The 21825-nt window shown below is 42.0% G+C and overlaps 1 protein-coding gene across 5 annotated transcripts in view; it reads right to left on the bottom strand.

Moving 5' to 3' along the window:
• LOC104063858 (core histone macro-H2A.1) overlaps positions 1-18029 on the bottom strand; it is a 45770-nt gene extending 27741 nt beyond the window's left edge. For 4 of the 5 annotated variants that reach the window (XM_054079339.1, XM_054079342.1, XM_054079341.1 and 1 more), the window contains exons 1-2: positions 17872-18029; positions 9141-9341 (exon numbers count right to left, since the gene is read on the bottom strand). In XM_054079339.1, coding sequence (XP_053935314.1) covers positions 9141-9312 — 172 coding nt within the window. In that variant the 5' untranslated portion in view covers positions 9313-9341; positions 17872-18029. Of the gene's footprint in view, positions 1-9140; positions 9342-17856 lie in introns of all 5 variants that reach the window. The other variant, XM_054079340.1, reaches the window with a different exon arrangement.
• Positions 18030-21825: the final 3796 nt, after the last annotated feature.

Genomic DNA, 21825 nt, shown 5'->3' with positions numbered 1-21825 from the left:
TGCACGAAGGATGTAAGTTGTATATAGTCTATTCCACTCCTTTCATATATGTTCTTAAGGCGTTTCCCCCTGAGAGAGTAACTACACCACTACAACCACTCAGGCAAAAGGCAACCAAGAATCACTTTACAGAAGTACTGAACACCAAAATCTCTATTTTTTATTTAAACCAAGGAAAACACATGAGTTATTCAATATTATAAGCTTTTGAAGGTATAATTCTTCAATTACTACATACTGAAATCTTAGGCTAATATGAAGAGATAACTTTCTGTAGGCAGAAAGGCCTTTTTCTGTGCTTTTGAATAATATCAAACAAAAAAAATGAAACAACGTGCATTGCTTCACCTCAGATATAAACCAATCTAGTGAAACAGCTGTGAGAAAGTATATAATTAGGAAAGAAAAAAAAATCAGTAGGAATGCTGTGATGTAGCAAAAGAGATGAATTCCTTAGAAATCTGACTGTAACACGAACACGTCAATTTGATTTAAAAGACAGTTACGATTAATATTTTACTTCTTTGCAGCTATCATTAAAGTAGAAGGTTAAAACAGGAAGAGAAAGTCCTAAAAGTTACAACATTTTCTCTTAAAGTTTACTTTAGGGAAATGGATGTGGGTAGTGAAAACTGGTCTAAGCCTATTCTCAGCACTTGAACCAAAACTGTTTTTCTTCTGCTGAGGATTTAAAAAGTTCAGTTACATGTCTTTAAAGGAGAAAAGAAAACAGGTTGTATATCTTTGTACTTAAGTCTGAGATAAGACCACAGGAAAATCTGTTCTCAAGGCATTTCCTCCTCAAACACAACAAAAAAGTGTCAGAAGTCTCCACAGAAACCTCATCCTGAAGCAAGTTTTCAGGGCAAGTTCCTCATCCTTTACTTGCAGCAACTCTGATCTCTGGTCAACTCTTGGGCATCCTACCAAGTTCCCAATTTCACTGTTTGCATCTCTCTGTTTCACAGTGGCACTGCCCTGCCTTGAATACCATTGCTTCAGTATTTCACCACACTCGCACATTTTGGAACAAGAACTCAATATAAGGTTTAAACAAAACCAATTACTATTAGCCCAAAACAGAGCAGGCACAGCAGCAACTGCAGGCCTGTAAACAAAATCAAATGCATTATCTTCCCACTCCTGCTGAATGCTCTAGTTCATTTATCCTAATTTTCAAACAAAGTATTACTGGTCATTACGGAATAAAACTAATTTAAAGCCTAAACAACAAGACTTTTAGCTCATCATACATTCCAGACTATAATACTTTCTAAATGTAAATACTTAATTCAATCTGGTCTGATTCATTCCCATCTCTTTTTTGGTTTACATCTCAAGCTAAAACCGTGGTGCAGCATTGAATCCCTTTGTCCACTTTCTCTTCAGGGAGATGAAATCATAGCTTTGAAAATTAAAACTCTTTAACAACTAACAGGTGATGTGCTGACACAAGGCCAATTCCTGAAAATGCAAGTTCCAACAGGAACAAGTCAGAGGTTTCTCAAAAATTTTCAAGACTCCTCAAAAGAAAATTGAAAACAATACCCAGAAATCAAAGAAAAATGAATGTTGACACAATTCCACTAAGAAAATATGTATTTGATATAAAGCCAGCTACATGACAAGGAGTCTGTTTATTGTACTTCAAATTAATCATCCTTCCATCAGCATTTTATTAACTTCAGAATCATTTTACATGATTCCGGAAGATTTTAACCCAATCAACCCCAATCAACCAAGACTGTTAAAGAGTTTCCTGCATTCTTCTCTCTGTGTATTCCACCCAATCCCCCTGGAATCTGCAGTTGTAAGAGTGAAGGTAGAATCATTTAACAACACTTTCCCTCTTCTGCATTCCAACAAAACAGTTCTCCACCTTGGTTCAAAGCCATGGAAATTTGATGCAGAGAAAATCAATCCAAGAAGTTTTACAGCTTTGAACAAGCCTTGATGAAACCTCAACTCTCAACAGGGCAATCATTCTCTTAGGATGTGATAAAAAAAAAACCCAAACCCTTCAGTCTTTAGTGTCTGAGCTGTATCAAAACTAGGCCCCTTAAAGCTAACTTTGCCAAGTGATTCAGTTTTGTGTTTCTGCAAAGCAGATGACAGACTGTTGTTTATGTAAAACTCCAGTTCAGGCCACAAGAGCCACTTACACTTGGAGCTTTCTGATCTGACTCACTTCTTTTCAGATCTTTCTTACACTTTAACACCAGCTATTACTTTTTGTAAGAGATCCCATGTTATTTAACTTACTAATTTTTTTAAATGTCTTGGTTTGCTATTGCTATGTAAATTGTTCTAGCTTAGTTTTTAACCTTTGCAGGCATGTTAGGAACTCACATTTCCAAACATTAAAGAAGTCAAGTGGTAGAGGGCTATCATCTGAAATTCAGTGAACATTAACATTATTAATGAACGAAAGAGAAGAGAGGACTTCATATTGTAATTCTGGATTTTACTTTAGTGATTCCAAACCCTAGGCTTGAAAGGGGAAATGGGTAAGTATACCAAGAGTGGGTGTACCCACGTCCCTACACAGAGGACCAAGGCATACAAGTCAAAGGCTTCACTAAACAATGACCAAAACTGATGCAATCCACATATGCTGTGCTCTCATTTTTTGTAGTGGAGTCATTTCAACGTGATCTGGCAGATGGTGATAATGGTTTTTACTGCCTCTGACAGTCAGAGAAGTGGGATTCAATGTTCATTACTGAAACTACTATGACTCATTAAATTGCTGCTGTCCCAAAGTCTTTCCCCCACACAAAGTCTTTTCATATCGAGATAGCAATGGAAGCCATAATAAATACCAGTATTTACAGATAAATACAACTGTTATTATTTCTAAGAACAATATTTACAAATGTTTTCCCCAATACTTCATGGAAGCAGGACAGGAGTGACTGTATAGCACATTTAACTCCTTTTTTGGAAAAATCTACATCTGGAGAACAAAGTATGTGAAAAATTCCATTACTTTGGGTGTTGTGCGGTAAGTGAATGTATGGAGCAGCTGTAATTTCATGGAAGCAAAAAATATACCTAGCCTGATATCTTGTCCCCAGCCAGTGCTCATGAGCAGATGCCCAGGAGGATTAAAGGAACAGGCAAAACTAAAATGCTCTTTTTTCCAGAACATTCCCTCTGATTCCAGCCATGTGCAGCTTCGTGGTTTCCCAAATTAGAAATGGCATCTTTGTGTTTAGTCCTCCTATGCATTTTATTTCTATGAATGTGTCTAACTGTTTTCTGAAATGCTTCAGAGAGGTTTGGTGTCCATTTTCGATATCTGTATCATCTTGCAGTAACAAGCCTCACTACATGACAGACATTTTTGCAATTCGGAGGAAAAGAACTTCCTGTTTGTTTTTAAAATATTTTATTTCACTGTATACTACTTAAATTTATTTTTCCCCAATTAAGTTCATATTGAGAATGGAGTATTTCACCTGACTGCACCTACAAATTCACATAGAATTCATCCCTGAAAGAAATTCAGGAATAAAAGTAGTGTGGAAGAAAAGACTGAAGACCAAACACAGAGCATGATCTGAACTGAGGCATTCTTAAATAATAGAAAAAAGAAAAGGAGAGGAGACTTGTAAAACGTTTAAGAAAGTCTGAGGAAAGAAACTGCTTGCTAAATAATGCGTGGTACTCCAGTAAGGTAGAATGCTGCTTTTTAGCTATTTGTGCTACAACTGTCAGTCCCAAGAATGAAAGGCCAGAGAAGTCTTAAGCTTTACAGATTATTTTGTGGTTCTCAACAAGAGATACATACCAAGACAAAGATAGCATTTTTTTTCCTTCTACCCCATCAGCCATATTTTTGCTTAACATTTTAGTTAAACTTTAGTTTTGAACAAAGGGCGATACTAACATTAAATGGAGTGGCAGTTTATAGTAATTTGCTGTAATTTAGGTCCAGTATAAATCAACGTTAAAAACATCCTGGATCTGGTAGTTGCACACTTGCTCAAGTAAGGCATGGGTCCTACAAGCCCCTAATTTACTTTATGTATCTTTTGGGACACAGTTAGTGGTATAACACTATAAGAGGGATTAGTGTTTCTAAAGCTATCTGTTTAAATAGAAAAAATGTATCTTGGTAGCAAACGCATGTTTCAACAGTATCAAAAAGATACTGTCAATTAATTCTCTTCCTAAGTTTCATTACTCTGTCTGGATTTATGGTATTCTCAGAATGCCTGGAACTTGAATATGCTTTCACCCTAATGATTTTTTTACTTTGGACCTCTGAACTGCTCCTCTGTGCCCAAGCAGAAGGTCTGCAGCACATCTGCTTTGACCAACAGGACAAATACTTGTTTTCCTTTGTGACCTTGTGCAAATTTTCAGCAGCAAGCAGAATGCAAGAGGTGAACAGCAGTTCAAGTTGATCAGCTTGCACATCGGAAAGTAAGCATCTGAAGTGAGCAGTTAAACTTGCTGCATTAAGGAAGGACATTCCTTTTGCAGCCAATCAGCAACCGGCTTAAGGAAGTTTTCCACATCGAAAATTAATCAAGATGATTGCAAACTGAGCTCCAGCACACCACCTTTCATTAAGGGATTCTAGCGACATCAGAAAGCTTGAAAACAAACACTCACGTAAGCACCAGAATGCCTCTGATGCAATTCTAGCCATGGAATTCAAAAGGTACCTATTTCACATTTTAACAAAATACATGATCAACAGCACACAATGGGCAATAAAAATCCATTTGAGAAAAAAAGAATCTAATGGAGAAAACAGACATTTAACATTTTCTTCTACCTTATTTCAGTATGTACAGAACAAATATAAATCACAGTCTCATTATTTCCATATTCCTGCTCTCCTGCTGTTTTATAAACCTCTCCTTCTCCTCATTTGCTACAACATTTTGGCAATTGAAAATTATTTACAATGTAGAGAAGACAAGGGGGGCAAGGGGAATAGAAATCACTTGCAGGCCTGGTTCTTGCTGCCTTTAAATATGCTCAAGAGGTTTCTATTTTCAAAGGGCAAAGGACCATCTTTTTCAGTTAGTAAGAAAGCTCAGACTATATTGCAACTTGTGCAAGCGATACATCTGAAGGAAAGGTATCTGCTTTCATGTATGGCTGGACCAGTTCTGACAAATACCAACCAAACAACTCTATCAGAGTGGCTGAAGTGCCCTACTATTTTTTTTGACATGAACTGATGCTGATGCACTACTCAGCAGAGAAACTAAGAAGTGGATTGCAGTTTTTTCAAGTACACATTAGGGAAGATAAACAGGCAATGAACCATTGCAAAACAAGTGCCACAATAAGGAAAGACAAAAGTAATTATTAACACTGAACTTCTTGCTAGCTTAAAGCAGTTGATTATGCTTAAAATTAGTTCTGCAGCATTAGCAAAAATTGATCATTATTCTGACTACTCCCTGCAAGACAGGCAGCGCTACATGAGCCACTACTGTAAAGGAAAAGAAATAAGAACCATTCATTAGAGTTGTTCAGTATCCACACTGTTCTCACAGAGTAAAGAAAGGAAGTGTATCCACTTGCTTCAATATCGATGAAACTCAGAGGCACTTTCTGCACATTCACCCATGAACACACACTTGCATCCTATTTCCAGTGGATATTACACAGTATTTCCTTAGATGAAAAGCAGGAGAGAACAAGCAGGTGGTATGCTTAAGAAACCAGTTGCTTTCACTGGGAGTGCTGACAAGAGAATTATTTTGTAATATTACTCGCAGGTAGTAACAACCTATAGTGAATAAGTAAGAGAAGAAGAATACTCATTGTGCAACCCGTTGATGTCAAGTATATTGATAAGGAAAACTACCTTATTAGCTGAAGACCAGAAGATAAATTGTATATCTAATAATAAAATAATATAGTTTTATTATTATTTTTAAAGTTACTATAACAGACAATAGAGGGAAGATGTATTCCAGCCAGTCCTGTAGAAGAAGTTGTCAAATGCCAAGGACTGAAAAGCAGCACAGCAAAGACCCATAGTTTTTAGTTCAGAGCAACTGAAGCAGCCACACTGATTCCTGTGTACTAAACCAGTGCACATTCCTGCTAGTGGAGCTGTACCATGTATAAACATGCTAACAAAAAGGTAAGAGAACATAAATGTAGCTGGAAAAGAACTGCATTGGGTACTAACTGAAGGATGGCTTAAATTACAAATGGGTCCATATACTATCAGAAATCACAGAATGAGTATTTTTACTGTGTAGCAGTACATATATGGTAACCTTCACAGTACAAAGTAGTTTGATCAGTCATTGCTACAAATGGATCCAAAACAGAATTCCAGATCTGAATAGCTGGGAGCATCATGGAAGTTCAGCTCTCAAACTGAACCAAACTAAAATGCCAGATCTGACCAATTACAGGCTAATTTTGAGATTTACAGAGTTAAACTTTAGCAAAGGTCAGCAAAATTTAGTACCTCATCTTCTAAAGGACTGAAGTCAGTCATGTATTTTTGCACACATATGAACTAACTTTCAAACTTTGGTAGGTTTCTTTCTATTAGGTCACGTCTCTGTCATTCCTCTTCCCGGTCTTTTCTGAAGTTGTTCTTTCCTACAACTGCTTTTGATATTTTACGTTCTTCCCTTTCTTCCCAGATGCACATGGTTGCTTTTTTTGATTTAGGCAATTTATTAGCATGCCACTTCACGTGGTCTCCTTCCTGTTATGTCACGTTCCTGCTTTTATTTTGAAAGGGTCGAAATGCTTTGATTCAGTCTGAGACCGTGTGCTGACATGAGCGTCTTTAAAAACTCCTCTGGAGAAAAGTCATGAGTTCTCTGGGTTTGTGAAGTAATAACTGCCGAGAGGTAAAAAACACAAACCAAAAATCTCCAACCATCCCATTTCAAGGGAGTATTTCTGAATCATACTGAAAAGGACCTGAAGTTCAAAAAACATAGTGAGAGTTCAAGGCTAAAAACTTACGCAATCCAGAGTGTGAAAAACTTATAGAAAAACAAGGAGGAAAAAAACCAATCGCACTGACACAGTCCTAAAACTGTAATCTATTCCTAACTCAATATGGAATGAAAAGAGAATCTGTGCTTTTGAGATATATCTATGTATAAGAACGAAAGAAAATCCTGAGATACAAGATACCAGGCCTCCACCTAGCCTCAGAAGGAGGAAAGCAAAAAAAAAACAGCACAAAAACTCTAAAGGGAGAAAAGACGAACATACTTTACCCCTTAGCTCTCGCCTTTTCCCCTCCCGGTGTTTTTTCTAAAGAAGTGATGTTTGCAAATTTTTTGTTGTTGTTAATTTCCTCAGACAGTTTCCCAGGATTCACAGTAGTTAGAGAAACACCTTTATTTCCTCAGCCTGCTCTTCACTGTCTAAACCATCACTGCCCCAGTAAACATTTTAAATCAAACAGTTAACCAATAACATGTGCTGCTCATTAGCAGTGCCTTAAGCTCACCTGCATTGTTCTGTTTCTTTAAAAGGGCACCATTCAAAGCACCCTTCACCCTAAGCAGCATTTTATTTGAATTGTTATTGCTGTAAGCAGGAACCTAGCTGAAGGAAATGATAATGTTTTAAGGCTATCTATGAAGTTTAAAAGCATTCTTGTAAAGAAAAGGCTGAAACAAAGAAAACTATGAATATGAACAAGTGAAGAGGAAAAAAAAAAAGGATATTTGATGGCTGAGAAAATTCAATAATGCAATATGAATACCTTATAGAAACAAGCAATCTATTAATTATTTTCTACCAATCTTCATCTTCAGGGGAGGAAGAAACTTTACAGGAAAAAACCCAGCCTATTTCTGTTCTTCAATGTCAATATCCATTATAAAGTGTGTCTAAAATTGACTTAAGAGTCAGGTCACTTCAGTTTAAATACTCCCAGCAAAGCTAAACCACACACTTTGCTACTTTGTGCCTACAAAGAAACAATGAACTCTCTCTTCCTCAGAGATTCACGGCACCATTAGAGCTTGAAGACTACCATCCCCTGAAACGCTTGCACCTGCTGCGATGAGAACACTGACACGGGCAAATGCACTGTAAAAAGAAATGCTGCTATGAGCAATGAGATCGAATTTAAGCTTTTCCTTACTCATGCTAATAGAGGCTGTCTCCAAACACTAATCCATCTGTGCTTTTTGCTAGATCCCTAGCCTACGGGTACATGCTTGTAAGTCAATTTGGCCACACGAATGTGACTGATCTGGTGGTTAATTCCTATCCATTTTTTACAATTTCTTTTAAGCAAACCGAAAATGCAAAAAGCCCTTGTATTGATGCTACTACAATTGGGGTTATTCTTCCATTCTTCCATTAGAGTACTTTTGTAATGTTGTTTGTGGGGTAAATTTGCAAAGTTTAAGACTTGTTTGAGAGGAGAACTGCTATGTAAAGATCTTTACTAGTATGTCTAGTTGTGTATGTCTTTGGGCCTTTTCTTCCTTTGAAGCTTCATTCTGAATGGAGGAAAATACTATTCTCATCCTCCAAGAAGGTACTGTGAGGATGAGATAATTATTTAAGGTGTTCTCATTCTGACGTGATGAGAGGGACAGAGAAATGAGTACAAATGTAAGCAAACAAGCTATGTTGATCTGAGGCAGATGAACCGAGTATGCTTTTATATACAGACTCAACCAAACAAACTGCAAACAGCACATGTTGTCTCAAAAATAATCTGTAAAATGAACAAAAATGTTTAAACAATGCTGTAAGCAATCTCAGCCCCATGTAAGCACTGAGAAGCTCTCTATTTAAAGGGAATGTATATGCTGAATAATTATAACTCAAACAAATCCATCAGGCACAAAATTGGAGCAGGAAGGACTGCAACACTGTGGGCCCAGTCCATGCACACTGATGTTAGTAGGGGTCCTTCTGACTGCCTATGTGGAAGAAGAGGCTGAGGCAAATCCAGCGCTGGAAGGCACAAAAGCCCTAAAGCTGTGAGGCAGGGGTGGGGGTACCCGGATTTTGGCTTAGATGTGTGATCAGCAGAGCACTTACTTCAGCCATAACTTTTTTAGCCAGCTATAAATAAGAGGACCTTTTTTGGTTATTTTCTGTGCAAATACAGTTTGTATTATTACTTTCATTGCTGCTATTTCATGACATTCAGCAAAACCTACCAGTCAGATATTCAAGTACAGCAGCCATGTACACCGGAGCACCAACACCAATTCTGTACTTCGGGTGGCCTTTCTTAATGTAACGTAGCATTCTTCCAACAGGGAATATGACCCCAGCCTTTGCAGAGCGGGAAGTCTTCGTTGACTTCTTCTTTCCACCCCTGCTGGACATTTTGTCTGTACTGGGTCTGGAACAGCACTCTATATATTGGGAAGAAAGAAAAAGAAAAGGTTATCAATAAGGACCGATGCTGTAATATTATTTACAGAATTTCAGGACAGATCAGCATTTTGGGTAAGCAATGCATTAAGGTACCTAAAACAAAGAGACAAGCTGCCTCTTTGGGGTATACACAACAAGAACCTAAAAAAATGTTACAAAGTGTTTACTTGCCACTGTAATCTTGGCATAATTTTATACAGTAAATATATAAGCTACAGAAATTATTTCATTTAAATTTGCTTTGGAATTATGTTCCTGAAATTCCTAAACAATTAAACCGAGCACCATTAACAGACTGAAGTATGTTAACTACCTAACGCAAAATACCTTCTGCACTAAAGCAGAGGATGCTTTCTGCAAGACACAACCCTCTGCTCTCTGGGAAAAACTCTCGATTGGGGACTTGAATAATTGGTAGGACTGTTCCACTCACAAATAACTATGTTGCTAATAGGAAAAACTGCATCCAATAGAGGTTTCATAAAGTGTGTTCTCCTTCCTTAAAGAAGATTTTCAAGCACATGTGAGTTTATAGAACAAAGGCCTAGGCATGGCAAACTACATCTCCTGTACACTAAATGTACTATTTTAGAAAGATCTGAAATGAACCCCTTGAGATTTGAACCTACCACAAATCAGCTGTACTGCTTCAATGTACCCTCTAGGAACCGGAGGAGCTTCAATCTGCCACCTTTCCTTAACATAACAGTGGTCTAAACACCAAGCAGATATCTGACAACTGTATCTCAGTTTATGTCAGTGAAGAAACCTACTGCTGATACAGCCGTCAAACGTATTTTCTTCTCTCTTTGATTTCTGCTCAGGCTGTAAATAGGAGCTGACAAATCCAAAAAGGTGGAGTGTTTGCAGCTTCTTAAGGTATCTTTGAAGGTTTAGGCGATGCACTAAGTTTTGAAATGAACTCAGAGGAAAAGAGACTGTCTTCATCTCGCCCTCCCTCCCACACGTCTGGACTTTGGGAAACGTGCGGCATGCATCAGTGGTACACAGACCTCTGTCCACCCTAGTTCCTTCCCTGCTACACAAATCCTACCCGATGCAACAGCAAATTCACTGGTGTGTTTATACACTCCTCAATGAAACCTCCAGCTTTCCCATGACACCTTTCTTTGCTTCCCTTTTTGTTTTTCTCTCATTTATTCTGATTTCTCTCCTTGTCCTTATGAACTTAGCTTTATTTGCCATACACCTGAATCAACAACAAGTGAGCGAACTCAGAATTAGGCAAAACAGCTTCACCAACCCCACTTCTAAGTTTCGTAACTTCTGTTTAGACGTCGCGCAGCCTTGTAAATCTCAATGACTGAGATTCAGACTATGTAACTGTCAAATGAAGACTATTCTGGAAAAGTAAAGAAACACAAATATCAAACACTTCTCCTTTCCACTTCCATTCTTCACAGAGTCAATACTTGCAAAACATACTAAGTGAAATAAACGCAAAGGTCTTACTGCTTGTTAAAGGTAAACAAAATAATCACACCTTAGCAGCTCAGAAGAAAGTCACACTACATCTATTAAACTTATGTAAAAAAAAAACAGACAGGAAACTTTGGAATGGGGAAGCCACCAATAGGGTTTCTTCTCCTTTCCTCTGTTCTGAGCTCAGCTCTGTAACAACTATTATTCTGCAAAGAGGAGGACAAAAGCCAATTTTCCTGCCTTGAGAAAATGCCTAACTGGAACTCACAATCAATTTCAAAAACCAGTCATCCATTTAGCGCTGCCTTTGTTAGTGGGAAGGCCGGGTGTGGCTTTGAGTTGGCTACAGACCTTCTGTCAGAAATTATTTTCATACTTCATTATCCATTTTCATCACTACTACAGATGTTTAGTCTCACCCTTGTTAAGAAATTCACCCAACCAAACACCAGGGAAAGCAGGCACGGGAGATACCTCTGCTTCCAGCTTCCCTCATAATTCCTTTGTTTTGTAACCAAGAGGTGAATGATGAACAACAATTTTTCTAGGAAAAACCTGCAAGCCTTAAACAGTAAGCTTCCATTAATCATTTGACTTATGAGTCTATGGAATAGTTGGAATAGCTGGAAAACAATACAGAAACCCATGTTTCCTGATGTTAGGGTTTGTTTTCTTTCTTTGGGGGAGTATCATCTCACCATCAGCGCCTGCAACATCAGGATCAAAGGACAAGTAAAGCATGGAGCAATACTGAATTACTGCCAGAGAGGCTTTGAAGGAGCCGGAGTAAATAGAGCTCACCCAATCTATAACTCCAAATGGAAGACACACATGGATGGCCATGCTGTAGCTGGTAACAGAAAGAGATGAAAGAGCACTGCCCTTTCATGTTTAGTTCCAAGAAAATTACTATTCATAGAGAAGTAAGGGAAGTGGTTCCTTTATATGTTAAAACAAATGTGCACTGTATATCTCTGTCTCTGGGTATACATCGTCTGTCCAAAGCGATGCTGAGTTTTAACATACTGTCAATTGTCATCGGTCACGCTAAATCAATCTCCCTTACATCACCCTTGAGCAACACATTGCTGTTAGTTTCCAATCTCTCTCATTCTGGTTCAGAAGATGTTCTTCCCTTTAACACACTATTTTCTATTTAATACTTCCAAGCCTCCTGTTATTTCAGCTATCTAACACCTACCCATATATAAAAATGGTGTGGTTTTTTTCTTTCATAATAAGCTTATTTTATCACTTTGTCAAATCCTAGACATTTATTTCTCTCTTTATTTTATACTCCTGGTCACATTCCTCCCATTAATAATTAGGATAATCCTGGACCTATCTTGACAATTAACCTCATCCTCTCATACTGTACATTAAAGAGCTTTCTAGCTGTAAGTTTATTTATGAGGAAAAACATGCCTGAACCATAAAGGTGGGGAGGCTTGTGTATTGAAAAAAAGCATGAACTTCTGGAACTTGCAGTATTAAGAGTGAAATGCAATAACAAGAAGATTCAGAGCTTCCTGTTTCAAGGATCCCATCCCTACAACATGTAGTGACTCACTGTACTTTTGGATGTTGGGGGTGGAGGGAGGGAAATTCCAATTAACTTTTAAGTACCACTTTTAATTTTGCCAACTACTTAATTTGGAAGGGAAAAAAGAACCTAGCGTGGAAGACCTTTCTTTCAGGCTTAATTACAGATTCAGGATCATTACTTTAAAGAACCTGTTTGTCCTGCCTTTAAGCCGAGGGATGGCCCAACGAGCTCTCAAAGCCTCTTCTCTTCCTTCTAGTTCTCCGCAGCAGAAGAGAAGTGAAGGTTTCACTTGCAAGAGCCACAAAAAGTATATCTGAAATCAAGTGTGAAGAGCGTGGCAACAGATCAAAACCCAAAGAAAACTCTGTGCCTTACATGTTCTCAAAGGTTTATCTCTGTAGCACCAGAAACTCTGGAATGCTGCCAACGTTAATGAACCAGAGCTGTTTGCTGAGTCACTGCTAGCCAGCAGATGAGGGAGGCAACCAAAAGGAACCTTATCACATGTGCCATGGTTCAGCCAAGATTTATTATTTTTTTTAATGATCCTGCTCAAATCACAGTCAATGACAGTCAATGGCCCAGTCCTTGCCTTTCCTGCCCCTCTTCTGTCTGTGCAAGGGAGTTACTGAGAAAATTTACCAAAAACATCACAAAGTCTTCAAAGATAAGACAATAAAATTATTTAATTTCAATCTGAGCATTCACGATGTTATCACTGTGATAATCAAAGGATATCACTGAGTAGTCTGCTTATCCCAGCCCACCTTTGACTCTAAACCAAATTTAAAGCTTCATCCTTCAGTGGCTCGGCTTGGACATAGATGTCCTACTTGCAGAATTTAGCACCTATTCATAGCCTTTTGAAAACATCTTAAAGACTGCAGCAAGATTCACACTGCTTTCTAACAGCTCAAAATTCAGAGAGTGAGAATTTGATAGTATATTAATTTGGCTCACAACAAAGAGTCAAGCTACCAGGCTCCTCTGCTGGCAAGTCTTTTTGAGCCAGAAATACAGTTTCTAAGAAACAAAGTGATATTAAGGTGTAGCAATGAAATTGGTATCATTAACACTTTTCTATTTGAATTTGGCTGCAGTAACTCTGGTTGGCCACATTTTTCTGTGTGAAGACAGATACTCCACCAAACCACACTTTCAAACACCATCTCCCTAAAATGTGTATGGGCATCTGTTTTCTGAAAGGTATCACATAATTCTGAAAGCACAGCCTCACATCCTGGTAAAAGCATACTTAATTTCCAAATACTAGTATTTCATTAGCACAGCCAATCTGACACTTTCATCAAACAGCAGTAATAAAACTCCCTACTATTAATAGTTTTCAGGTACTTGTTCTTAATGACTTAACAAATTACTATGAATGCTATTGCTGTCAGGCAGGGACTCATGATCATGGTCTTACGTTGTATTAACTGCACTCAGCAAAGAGCTGATTAAATTTAGATCTACATGATCACATCAGTAAGCGTAGTGGAGGCCAGGAGACCATCACTACAATAGGATAACTACTAAGATTTAGTAATTATTTCTTTTGTCTTTCCAGTACAAAGACTAAGCTGGAAAGTTCATTTTGTATCACAAGAGATTAATTGTCATGCTATGTTCTTTCCATTGTTTCATAAGATTAACGATGTTAAGTGCTGCCATTCTCTCTTAAATCTATTTATGTACTATAATAATAATAATAGCCACTCACAGATCTCTTTTTGAAAAGGTGCATTTGAATTTGCTTTGACAACTAACTCGCTCTGCTCTTGACTAATCAGAAGCTACTCTGGCATATTTATAAGATGTGCTGCTTATAGAGTTGGTATGAAATGGTCTCTAATAATGCCTGCCTAGCACAACAGCATCTCAGTCTGTGACTGTGGTTTCCAGGTATAACAGTAACGAAAGGAGAACTAATCACTCTGTTATCGTTTGATCTGACATGATTTCAAATTACAGCTTGGATGCTTGATCAAAGCAGTAACTCTTTGTGGTCTTAAACAGACAGAGGCATGAAACACCCACTCCAGCACTACATTAATTTCTCATCTGAAAAGGTAGCACCATACACACATCTATTTTCTCCTGGAAATTTGAGAGAACATTCCTCACCAAGGAATGCCCAGCAGATGTACTTCCTACTGAAGGTTAATTAGACTAAAATTCCCCATAGTGATGACTTAAAGGATGGGAAAAAGAGCAACAGCATTTTCACAAAATCTGTGTGCAAAACAAAATACTGTTGCACAATTGTATTCAACTGGCAAAAGTCCTTCCCTCCAACAATGGGTCTGAAACAAATATCCCCTTAATGTGCAAACCTCCACTGCACAGTACTGCGAGCATGACAACAGTTTTAGCTGGGCATCCTGCCACCAATAGTCAGGAAAACGTAAATACAATTGTCTTCACTGACCACTGCTGGGAGTACTAGCATAAAATCAGGCCTGTTTGTGCTTAACAGCTTTTTGTATACTAGGTAGGAAGGATAAAATTTGATACAGGACCTCAAACAACTGGACTATTTATGAATTCAATGTTCAGAAAAACTGTTTTAAAGAACATTTCGAAAACTTCTTTGCTCCCTGACATTTTAGTAAGAAAGTAAAAATGTAATAAAGAATTCACGTGTTGCTTTGGAAGCATCCACCTCAAGACAGAATGAAATTAAAGATACATGCTATAATGCTGAGGGAAGGGAGTGCAAGAACTCGACCCATCAAGAAGACCACGAAAGGTGCAATTCTAACATCACTCCTTTTGGAGCAAGGAACACAAGCTGAATCCCGCCCATCCTCTCTACAGAATGGGTCTGGGTAGGGAACTATAACTTGTTTATGTTGTCTATAGCCTCTTTCTCTGACAAGTGAGAAAGTACTGTACTCTCCACAAACACTCCATGTTTCTTCTCCGATTTTACCTCCATGAAGCACTGAGCTGACAAAACCAAATGCTCACTGCACTGCCCACTGGGTCAACATTCTCTCTCCCCAGGCTCTCTCTGGAGGCTCTTTCTTCCTCTTGTGGCATCAGTTCCAGATTCCTGTTCCTTTATGCCTACTTTACAACCTCCCTGGGGCAGGACTCCCTTTTATGCAGAATAGACAACAGGCCTTGACCCTGGCTGACAGAGTTGAACAAAAAATACTTCTGCATTTCTTTGAGAGAGCAAGATTTTGACCATTCTTCAGGAATGTGACTGTATCACCTATCTTATCAAAAGAATATCTTTTATCAAAGCTCATAGCTGTGTATTGGAATTTTACCTGCAGAACCAGGCAATTCCCAAGGACAAATTTTAACATGCCAATTTCTTTAAAGACTAAGTTTGCAGCGGTGCATTTTTCTTATGTATAAAATATGTGACACTTAAGCACTCTTCCTAGATTACTGTCAGTAGGCCAAATTCTACACTGTCAGCATCTGGCTTTACTGGCAATCAGAAGGGTATCCCTTACACACAACAAAATGAAGTTTCTCTTCAGGAGCCCAAGAAGCCTAGGAGACATTAGGGTGAAAGCTTACAATACACAAGACAGCAAAATAACCTGCAACTACTATTAAGTAAGTGACAGTGTAGTTCATTTCTTTCAGAAATCTTTAAAGAAAACCCAAAATCACATGCGCAACATACTGAGGAGTTTTCTAGGGACCACTAGATACAAAGTATCTCATATCCAATTGCATTAAAATGTATTTTTAAAAGCAATTGTAATCATCTTGTTCCTATCGAAATGTTTCAACTCTGTTGTGCCCAAGAACCCACGTTCTGTTTTTATTAACTGCTCACTTGCTCCTTAGCTCGTTTATTTCTTCTGCTCTTAGGAATGGGGGAGGCAGTGGAGCTGCAGAGTTCCCTGCAGACCTGTTGCTAAGTGACAGCCACACATGGTCCTGGGAAAAAAATGGTCGTTCATTTGTATGGTCAAGAAGTAAATAACAAGCCTCACTCAAATATACTTCAACAATCAGTCTCCTTCCATCAACATAACCGAAGCACCCTCACTTTTACACCACTCTACTTGCATTTGAGCTGTTTCCAGCTGCTGGCTTCAGATGCAAATTCATAGGCCTTCTGCAACTTACTTTTAAAGATTACACGGGAGACAAAGGGATTCTAGGAAGACAGAAGTTACGGAGACAGTTTGCCCCATTACTGGGTCCTATATCCACAAACACATCAGTTTTCGGTTTGACTGCAGCTGCTTCTGCGATTTACCTTGTGCGGAGCCTCAAGAACCTGCATTCACCTGCAGCACCCGCAGTCCCTTTGCGAAACCCTCATCCCGCGCCAGCCCGTGTGGGCCGCTCAGACCCTGCAGGCAGACATATTGCAGGCTGCGCGAGAAGTGACAGCTCCAAAAGAACAAGGGGCCCCGTTTTGAGCTGAACCTTTATTTTTACCACTCTTGTAAGCCTTTGCTTACAGTTTTTAAAATGTCATTTGGCTTTTCTTAATTCATTCAGTTGCAGCAGGGAACTTTTGTGCCACTGTTTCTTCACCCCGAAGCAGAACGCACTGCAAACGCGTTCTGCTGCTTTTCTTTGGCAGTCTCACTGGATTATCTTCTCCTGCCCGATGACCCGAGGTGGGAAAGACTTTGGAAAGGAGCCCGTGCGTGCGGAAAGGGGCAGGGAGCGGCAAGGAACCGCAGCTCAGCCCCTGCAGCTGCCTGGAATCGCCGTGCAAGGCGGGTGCCCACCGCAGCCCCTGGCCCCTGCACCGCAACCCAGGGCAGGTTTCCATAGAAATCATTGAATCATACAACTGCTTGGTTGGAAAAGACCTTTGCGAACATCGAGTCCAACTGTACCTGTCCCCTACTAAACCAGACCCCTGAGCACCTCATCTGCCTGTCTTTTAAATACAGCGATGGGGACTCGGCCACTTCCCAGAGCATCCATTGCCGTGCTTGATGACCCTTTTGTCAAAGAAATATTTCCTGATGTCCAATCTGAGTCTGCCCCGGCGCAGCTTGAGGCCATTCCCTCTCGTCCTACCGCCTGTCACTTGGGAGACGAGACTTCACCCACCTCGACACAACCTCCTTTCAAGGAGCTGTAGACAGTGATGAGGTCTCTTTCATACTCCTTTTCTCCAGGCTGAACAATCCCAGTTCCCTCAAGTCGCGTCTCCTAACCCTTGTTCTGCATCCCCTTCCCCTCCCTGGAAGCGCTCCAGCCCCTCAGTGTCCTTGGAATGAGGGGCCCAAAACTGAACCCAGGCTTCGAGGTGCGGCCTCGCCAGCGCTGAGCACAGGGGCTCGATCCCTTCGCTGCTCCTGCTGGCCACGCCGGTTCTCATACAGGCCAAGGTGCTGGTGGCCACCTGGGCCGCTGCCCCTCGGCGGGGTCCCTGCCCTCACCGAGGCCGGGCCGGGCCGGGCCGCACGGGAAGGGGCGGGGGGGGCAGGACCACCCCTCCTCCCTCCCTCCCGGCCGCCCCCCAGCCGGGCCCCCCGCGCCGGTGGCCGCCCCCCGCCCTTCCCCACCGGGCAGCGACTCACGGCGCGGGCTCAGACGTGTCCCCGAGGGCCGGAGGCGGCCCCGGCCCCGCTGCTCCCGCTGCTGCTGCCGCTGCTCCCGCCGCCGAGCTCCGCCCGCCGCGCCACGGGAGCGGCCGGAGCGAGCCCAGCTCCCACAATGCCCCGCGCGCCGCGTGCCGCGGCCCCCCCCCGCCTCGAGCCCGCGCGCGCGCCCCGCCCCTCTGGCCCCGCCCCCGGCTCCGCCCCGCCCCTCTGGCCCCGCCCCGCGCGCCCGAGTGAGCGTGAGAGTGCGGGTGTGTGAGTGAGTGCGGGTGTGTGAGTGAGTGTGGGTGTGTGAGTGAGTGTGGGTGTGTGAGTGTGGGTGTGTGAGTGTGGGTGTGTGAGTGAGTGTGGGTGTGTGAGTGAGTGTGGGTGTGTGACTGCGGATGTGTGAGTGAGTGCGGGTGTGTGAATGGGGGTGTGTGAGTGCGGGTGTGTGAGAGTATGGGTGCGTGTGAGTGTGTTCATGTGTGCGTGTGAGTGTGTGCATGTGTGCGTGTGTGAGTGCATGTGTCTGTGTGCATGTCTGCATGCGTGTGTCCGTCTGCGTGTGTCTGTGCGTGTGTGTGTGCGTGTGTGTGTGCGCCTCTGTGTGTGTTAGTGCATGTGTCTGTGTCTGTGCACGTGTGTGCGTGTGTCTGGCTGTGCATGTCTGTGTGTATGGGCATGTGCACGTCTGTCTGTGTGTGTCTGGCTGTGTGTGTCTGTCTCTGTCTGTGTGTGTCCGTGTGTCCGTCTGTGTGTTCTCCCCTCAGCAGCTTCCCCGTGGCGGCTGGTCCTGCCTGCCCGGCCGCCATCCCAAGCGCTGGTGTCCGCAGGCGCGTGTCCCTGCGTGGCAGCTGGCCGCCACGCGAGCCCGGCTCTTGAACAGCCCCGTCCCTGCTGTGGGCCGAGCCCTGGCACCGCATCCTCCCCAGCTGCTACTGGCCCTCTTCTCTCCACGCTCCTGGCCAAGCTGTTGTGTGCAGCGTGCGGCAGGGAGGACAAAGCGGGCTGGGTTAGCGCTGCGTTCCTCCCCAGAATGAAGTTTCAGGGAGGGAAGAGAACAAATGATATCGTTATCGCTGGCACGAGGCGTTCAGGGTCTTTCTGCTCTCCTCATCTGGTACAAATATGGCTTGCTGCCATTTTACAAAGGCCCCAGATGGAGCTTTTGGAGGCGTTTCCACGTGGGAGATGCGGATGTCCTTGAGCGCACCTTGCTGGGGCCATAGAACCATAGAATGGTTTGAGTTGGAAGGAACTTCAAAGCCCATGCAGTTCCACCCCCAGCCGTGGGCAGGGACACCTCCCACTAGACCAGGCTGCTCAAATCCCCAACCAACCTGGCCTTGAGCATCTCCAGGGATGGGATATCCACGACTTCCCTGAGTGACGAAATCAAAAGCAGAAAGGAAAGAAATGCTTTAAAGGAAGAAAGCAAAACAGACCTAGGCACAGGCTGCATAAAACACAAGAGCCTTAAAATTACCCCTGAGAAATATCACTCAAAAAAAGTGTTTCTGAAATAAGGGCTGAGAAGACATGTTACGCGTAGGACTGCAAGCAATGCCGGGTGCAATCCCACTCACCAAGCTCAGGCATTAGAGTTGTGGTGCTCTCATCCACACAAACGGCCGGTCTTGGTGTGTTTTTTAGCGCAGCTAAGCTCTGCCTCTCTCAAGACATCTTTCATTAGGTTTCTGTGCAGCACATGGTCAAATGCAACCTTGGCCTGACTGTGCTCCCCGGCGCTAATTGTAACCTGAATGCTATTCAGACCTGGGTTTTGCCTAACAAAGGCTCCCTGCTAAGTAAAGTCCCTATAGTCCCCCGTGGCCCTTAACCCAAGGATATGGATACAGTGCTTACCAGGCCATCTGCCATGGCTCGTCTTACACAGCTGAGGACACGCTCTGCTTTCCCTGTGTTCCCTTCCACACACCATCTCCCTCCCACCTCCTCTGCCTCCGCTTTCACACCAAGGCAGAGCTCTGCTCCCTTTTTCCTTGCGGGTAGTGCTGCCCACGCAGTAACCCTTCCCGCGTGCTGTGCACAACACTCGTCCTCCAATGCTCGGCTCTTCCCACTCAGCTTTGCTGTCACCCACGCAAGTTTTATTTAAAAAATAAAAAAAAACCCCAAACCTCCAGATATCTCTGCTGACATGTTGAGCTGCAAAGGCTGATGTGGGATTTAAAGAACTCAGAATGTTGTCTAATGGAGTTGGTACAAGGCTCCAAGGGGAAGGGATTTGACCTACTGAGTGGATAGAGTTATCTGGGAAAACAGTGTAGGGTTTTTTTATGTTTCTCTGCTGTCATCATTCATTTTGTCCGGTTTTCAAGGGCAGTCTCTGGATTTTGTGCTTTTGAAGAAAGCCTTCGAAACACAGTTTGCAAGAATTTCTGGAGCGAGAGCTGGCTGTGTTTGCAGAGGGCCTGAACACTTTGTCTGTGGAATAGGATGCTAACGTGGAGACCACTGTGATCATTTTAACGTTAACAGCGACTGGCTCGCCTCCCACAGATTTATCGTACCAAACATCTACTGGGGCTGTGATGAGCACTGGTTTTGAGAGCACAGTGTGACACGAATGTCTAGAAGGAAGCGCTGCTCCAAAAGTCTGTGAAACTACTCTACATAGACTACCTCACTAAATCAAACCTTGGCTTAGATTTTCCTCCCTTTGCCAGTTTAGTGATGTGTTTATTTATTTATATAGAACGATAAGAAGTGCCTTTCCATAGCTCTGCCCTCTTTATTATTAATATAAACAGTTCATATTCTTGCATCCTTGTATTCTTACTCTATTTTGACACCCTGACTCTGTAATCAGTTCTGGCAACCTCAAGGGACTATTTGCAGGAGATACTTGTGAGTGATTGGGAATATAAACACCTAACTTGTTTATGCAGCATAGGTGGTGGAGAAGGAAATATTACTTGGGAGGGGGCAGAGCGGCGTGGGAAGGGTTGTGGCTGATGGTAATCCTCTTAAACTTACATAAGCGTTTTCACTTTGGGATAGCTATCTTAATTCTGAATGCGTCACATCGTTTGTCATTGGTGTTTATTTGTCATTGCTCGTTTATTATACTGGATATTCAGCATGCATGTCCTGAGTTGCTTTCGCCTGCTGAAATCTCTCTCCAGGATGTGGTGTGCCCAGCCAGCAGGTCTCTGCTGTTTCCCTTCCATCTTCACACAGTCAAAAGGAAGCACAGCTTCCTCAGACACGACCTACTTCTCTGACGGGGCTATCTGAACCTTCTTCAGCTGTTTAGCCTCCTCCCTTGTTTTGCAGAGTGCACCCCTAATCCACGCTTCAATTAAATCCTTGCAGTCAGGCTACAATCACAATATGTACCTGTAATGTGCCTGGTGGTGTTGATGTTCTTATGTTCTCTGTCAGATGGGCACAGCAACCTCGTACCAAACCCAATCAGTGCTTGTAACGCTTTTAATGCAACCCATAGACCCAGTGTCTGTCCTGGCAGGGTATTAACTGATTTCCAGAGGGCTGACTCTGGCCTTCCAGCAGGTTGCTGTAACCCACTGTGGTTGTTACCATATGGAGAAATTCCTCCCTACAGTACAGATATTTACTGACAGATCTTGACTTTTCTTTCACTTTGCTCTGGTTTTAAGCCACCGTAAAGATTTGCAGCTTCCCCGTTATTCAAAATTAGCCCATCAAGATCAGGAGCTTCTGCAAGTGAGATCGACCACAAGCTGATGCTGGAACCACGGCGTGTTTTGGTACCCGTCTTGTGCAGTGTCAGAACCATTGATCTTAATGATCCTTTTTAATCTTCATTATCTAGACAAAGAAAAAAGTGCAGTTTGGTTTCCAGCACGCTTCAAAAACTGACAGCTGACTTTGTCAAAGTGAGCTGCTGTTTTACACTCAGCCTTTCTCTCCTGCAGGTGAACAGAACTAATTCCATTTTCAGAT

Source organism: Cuculus canorus, chromosome 14 (genome assembly GCF_017976375.1).
Source record: "Cuculus canorus isolate bCucCan1 chromosome 14, bCucCan1.pri, whole genome shotgun sequence".
NCBI lineage: Eukaryota > Metazoa > Chordata > Aves > Cuculiformes > Cuculidae > Cuculus > Cuculus canorus.
This window is presented reverse-complemented; position numbering and strand designations above follow the sequence as displayed.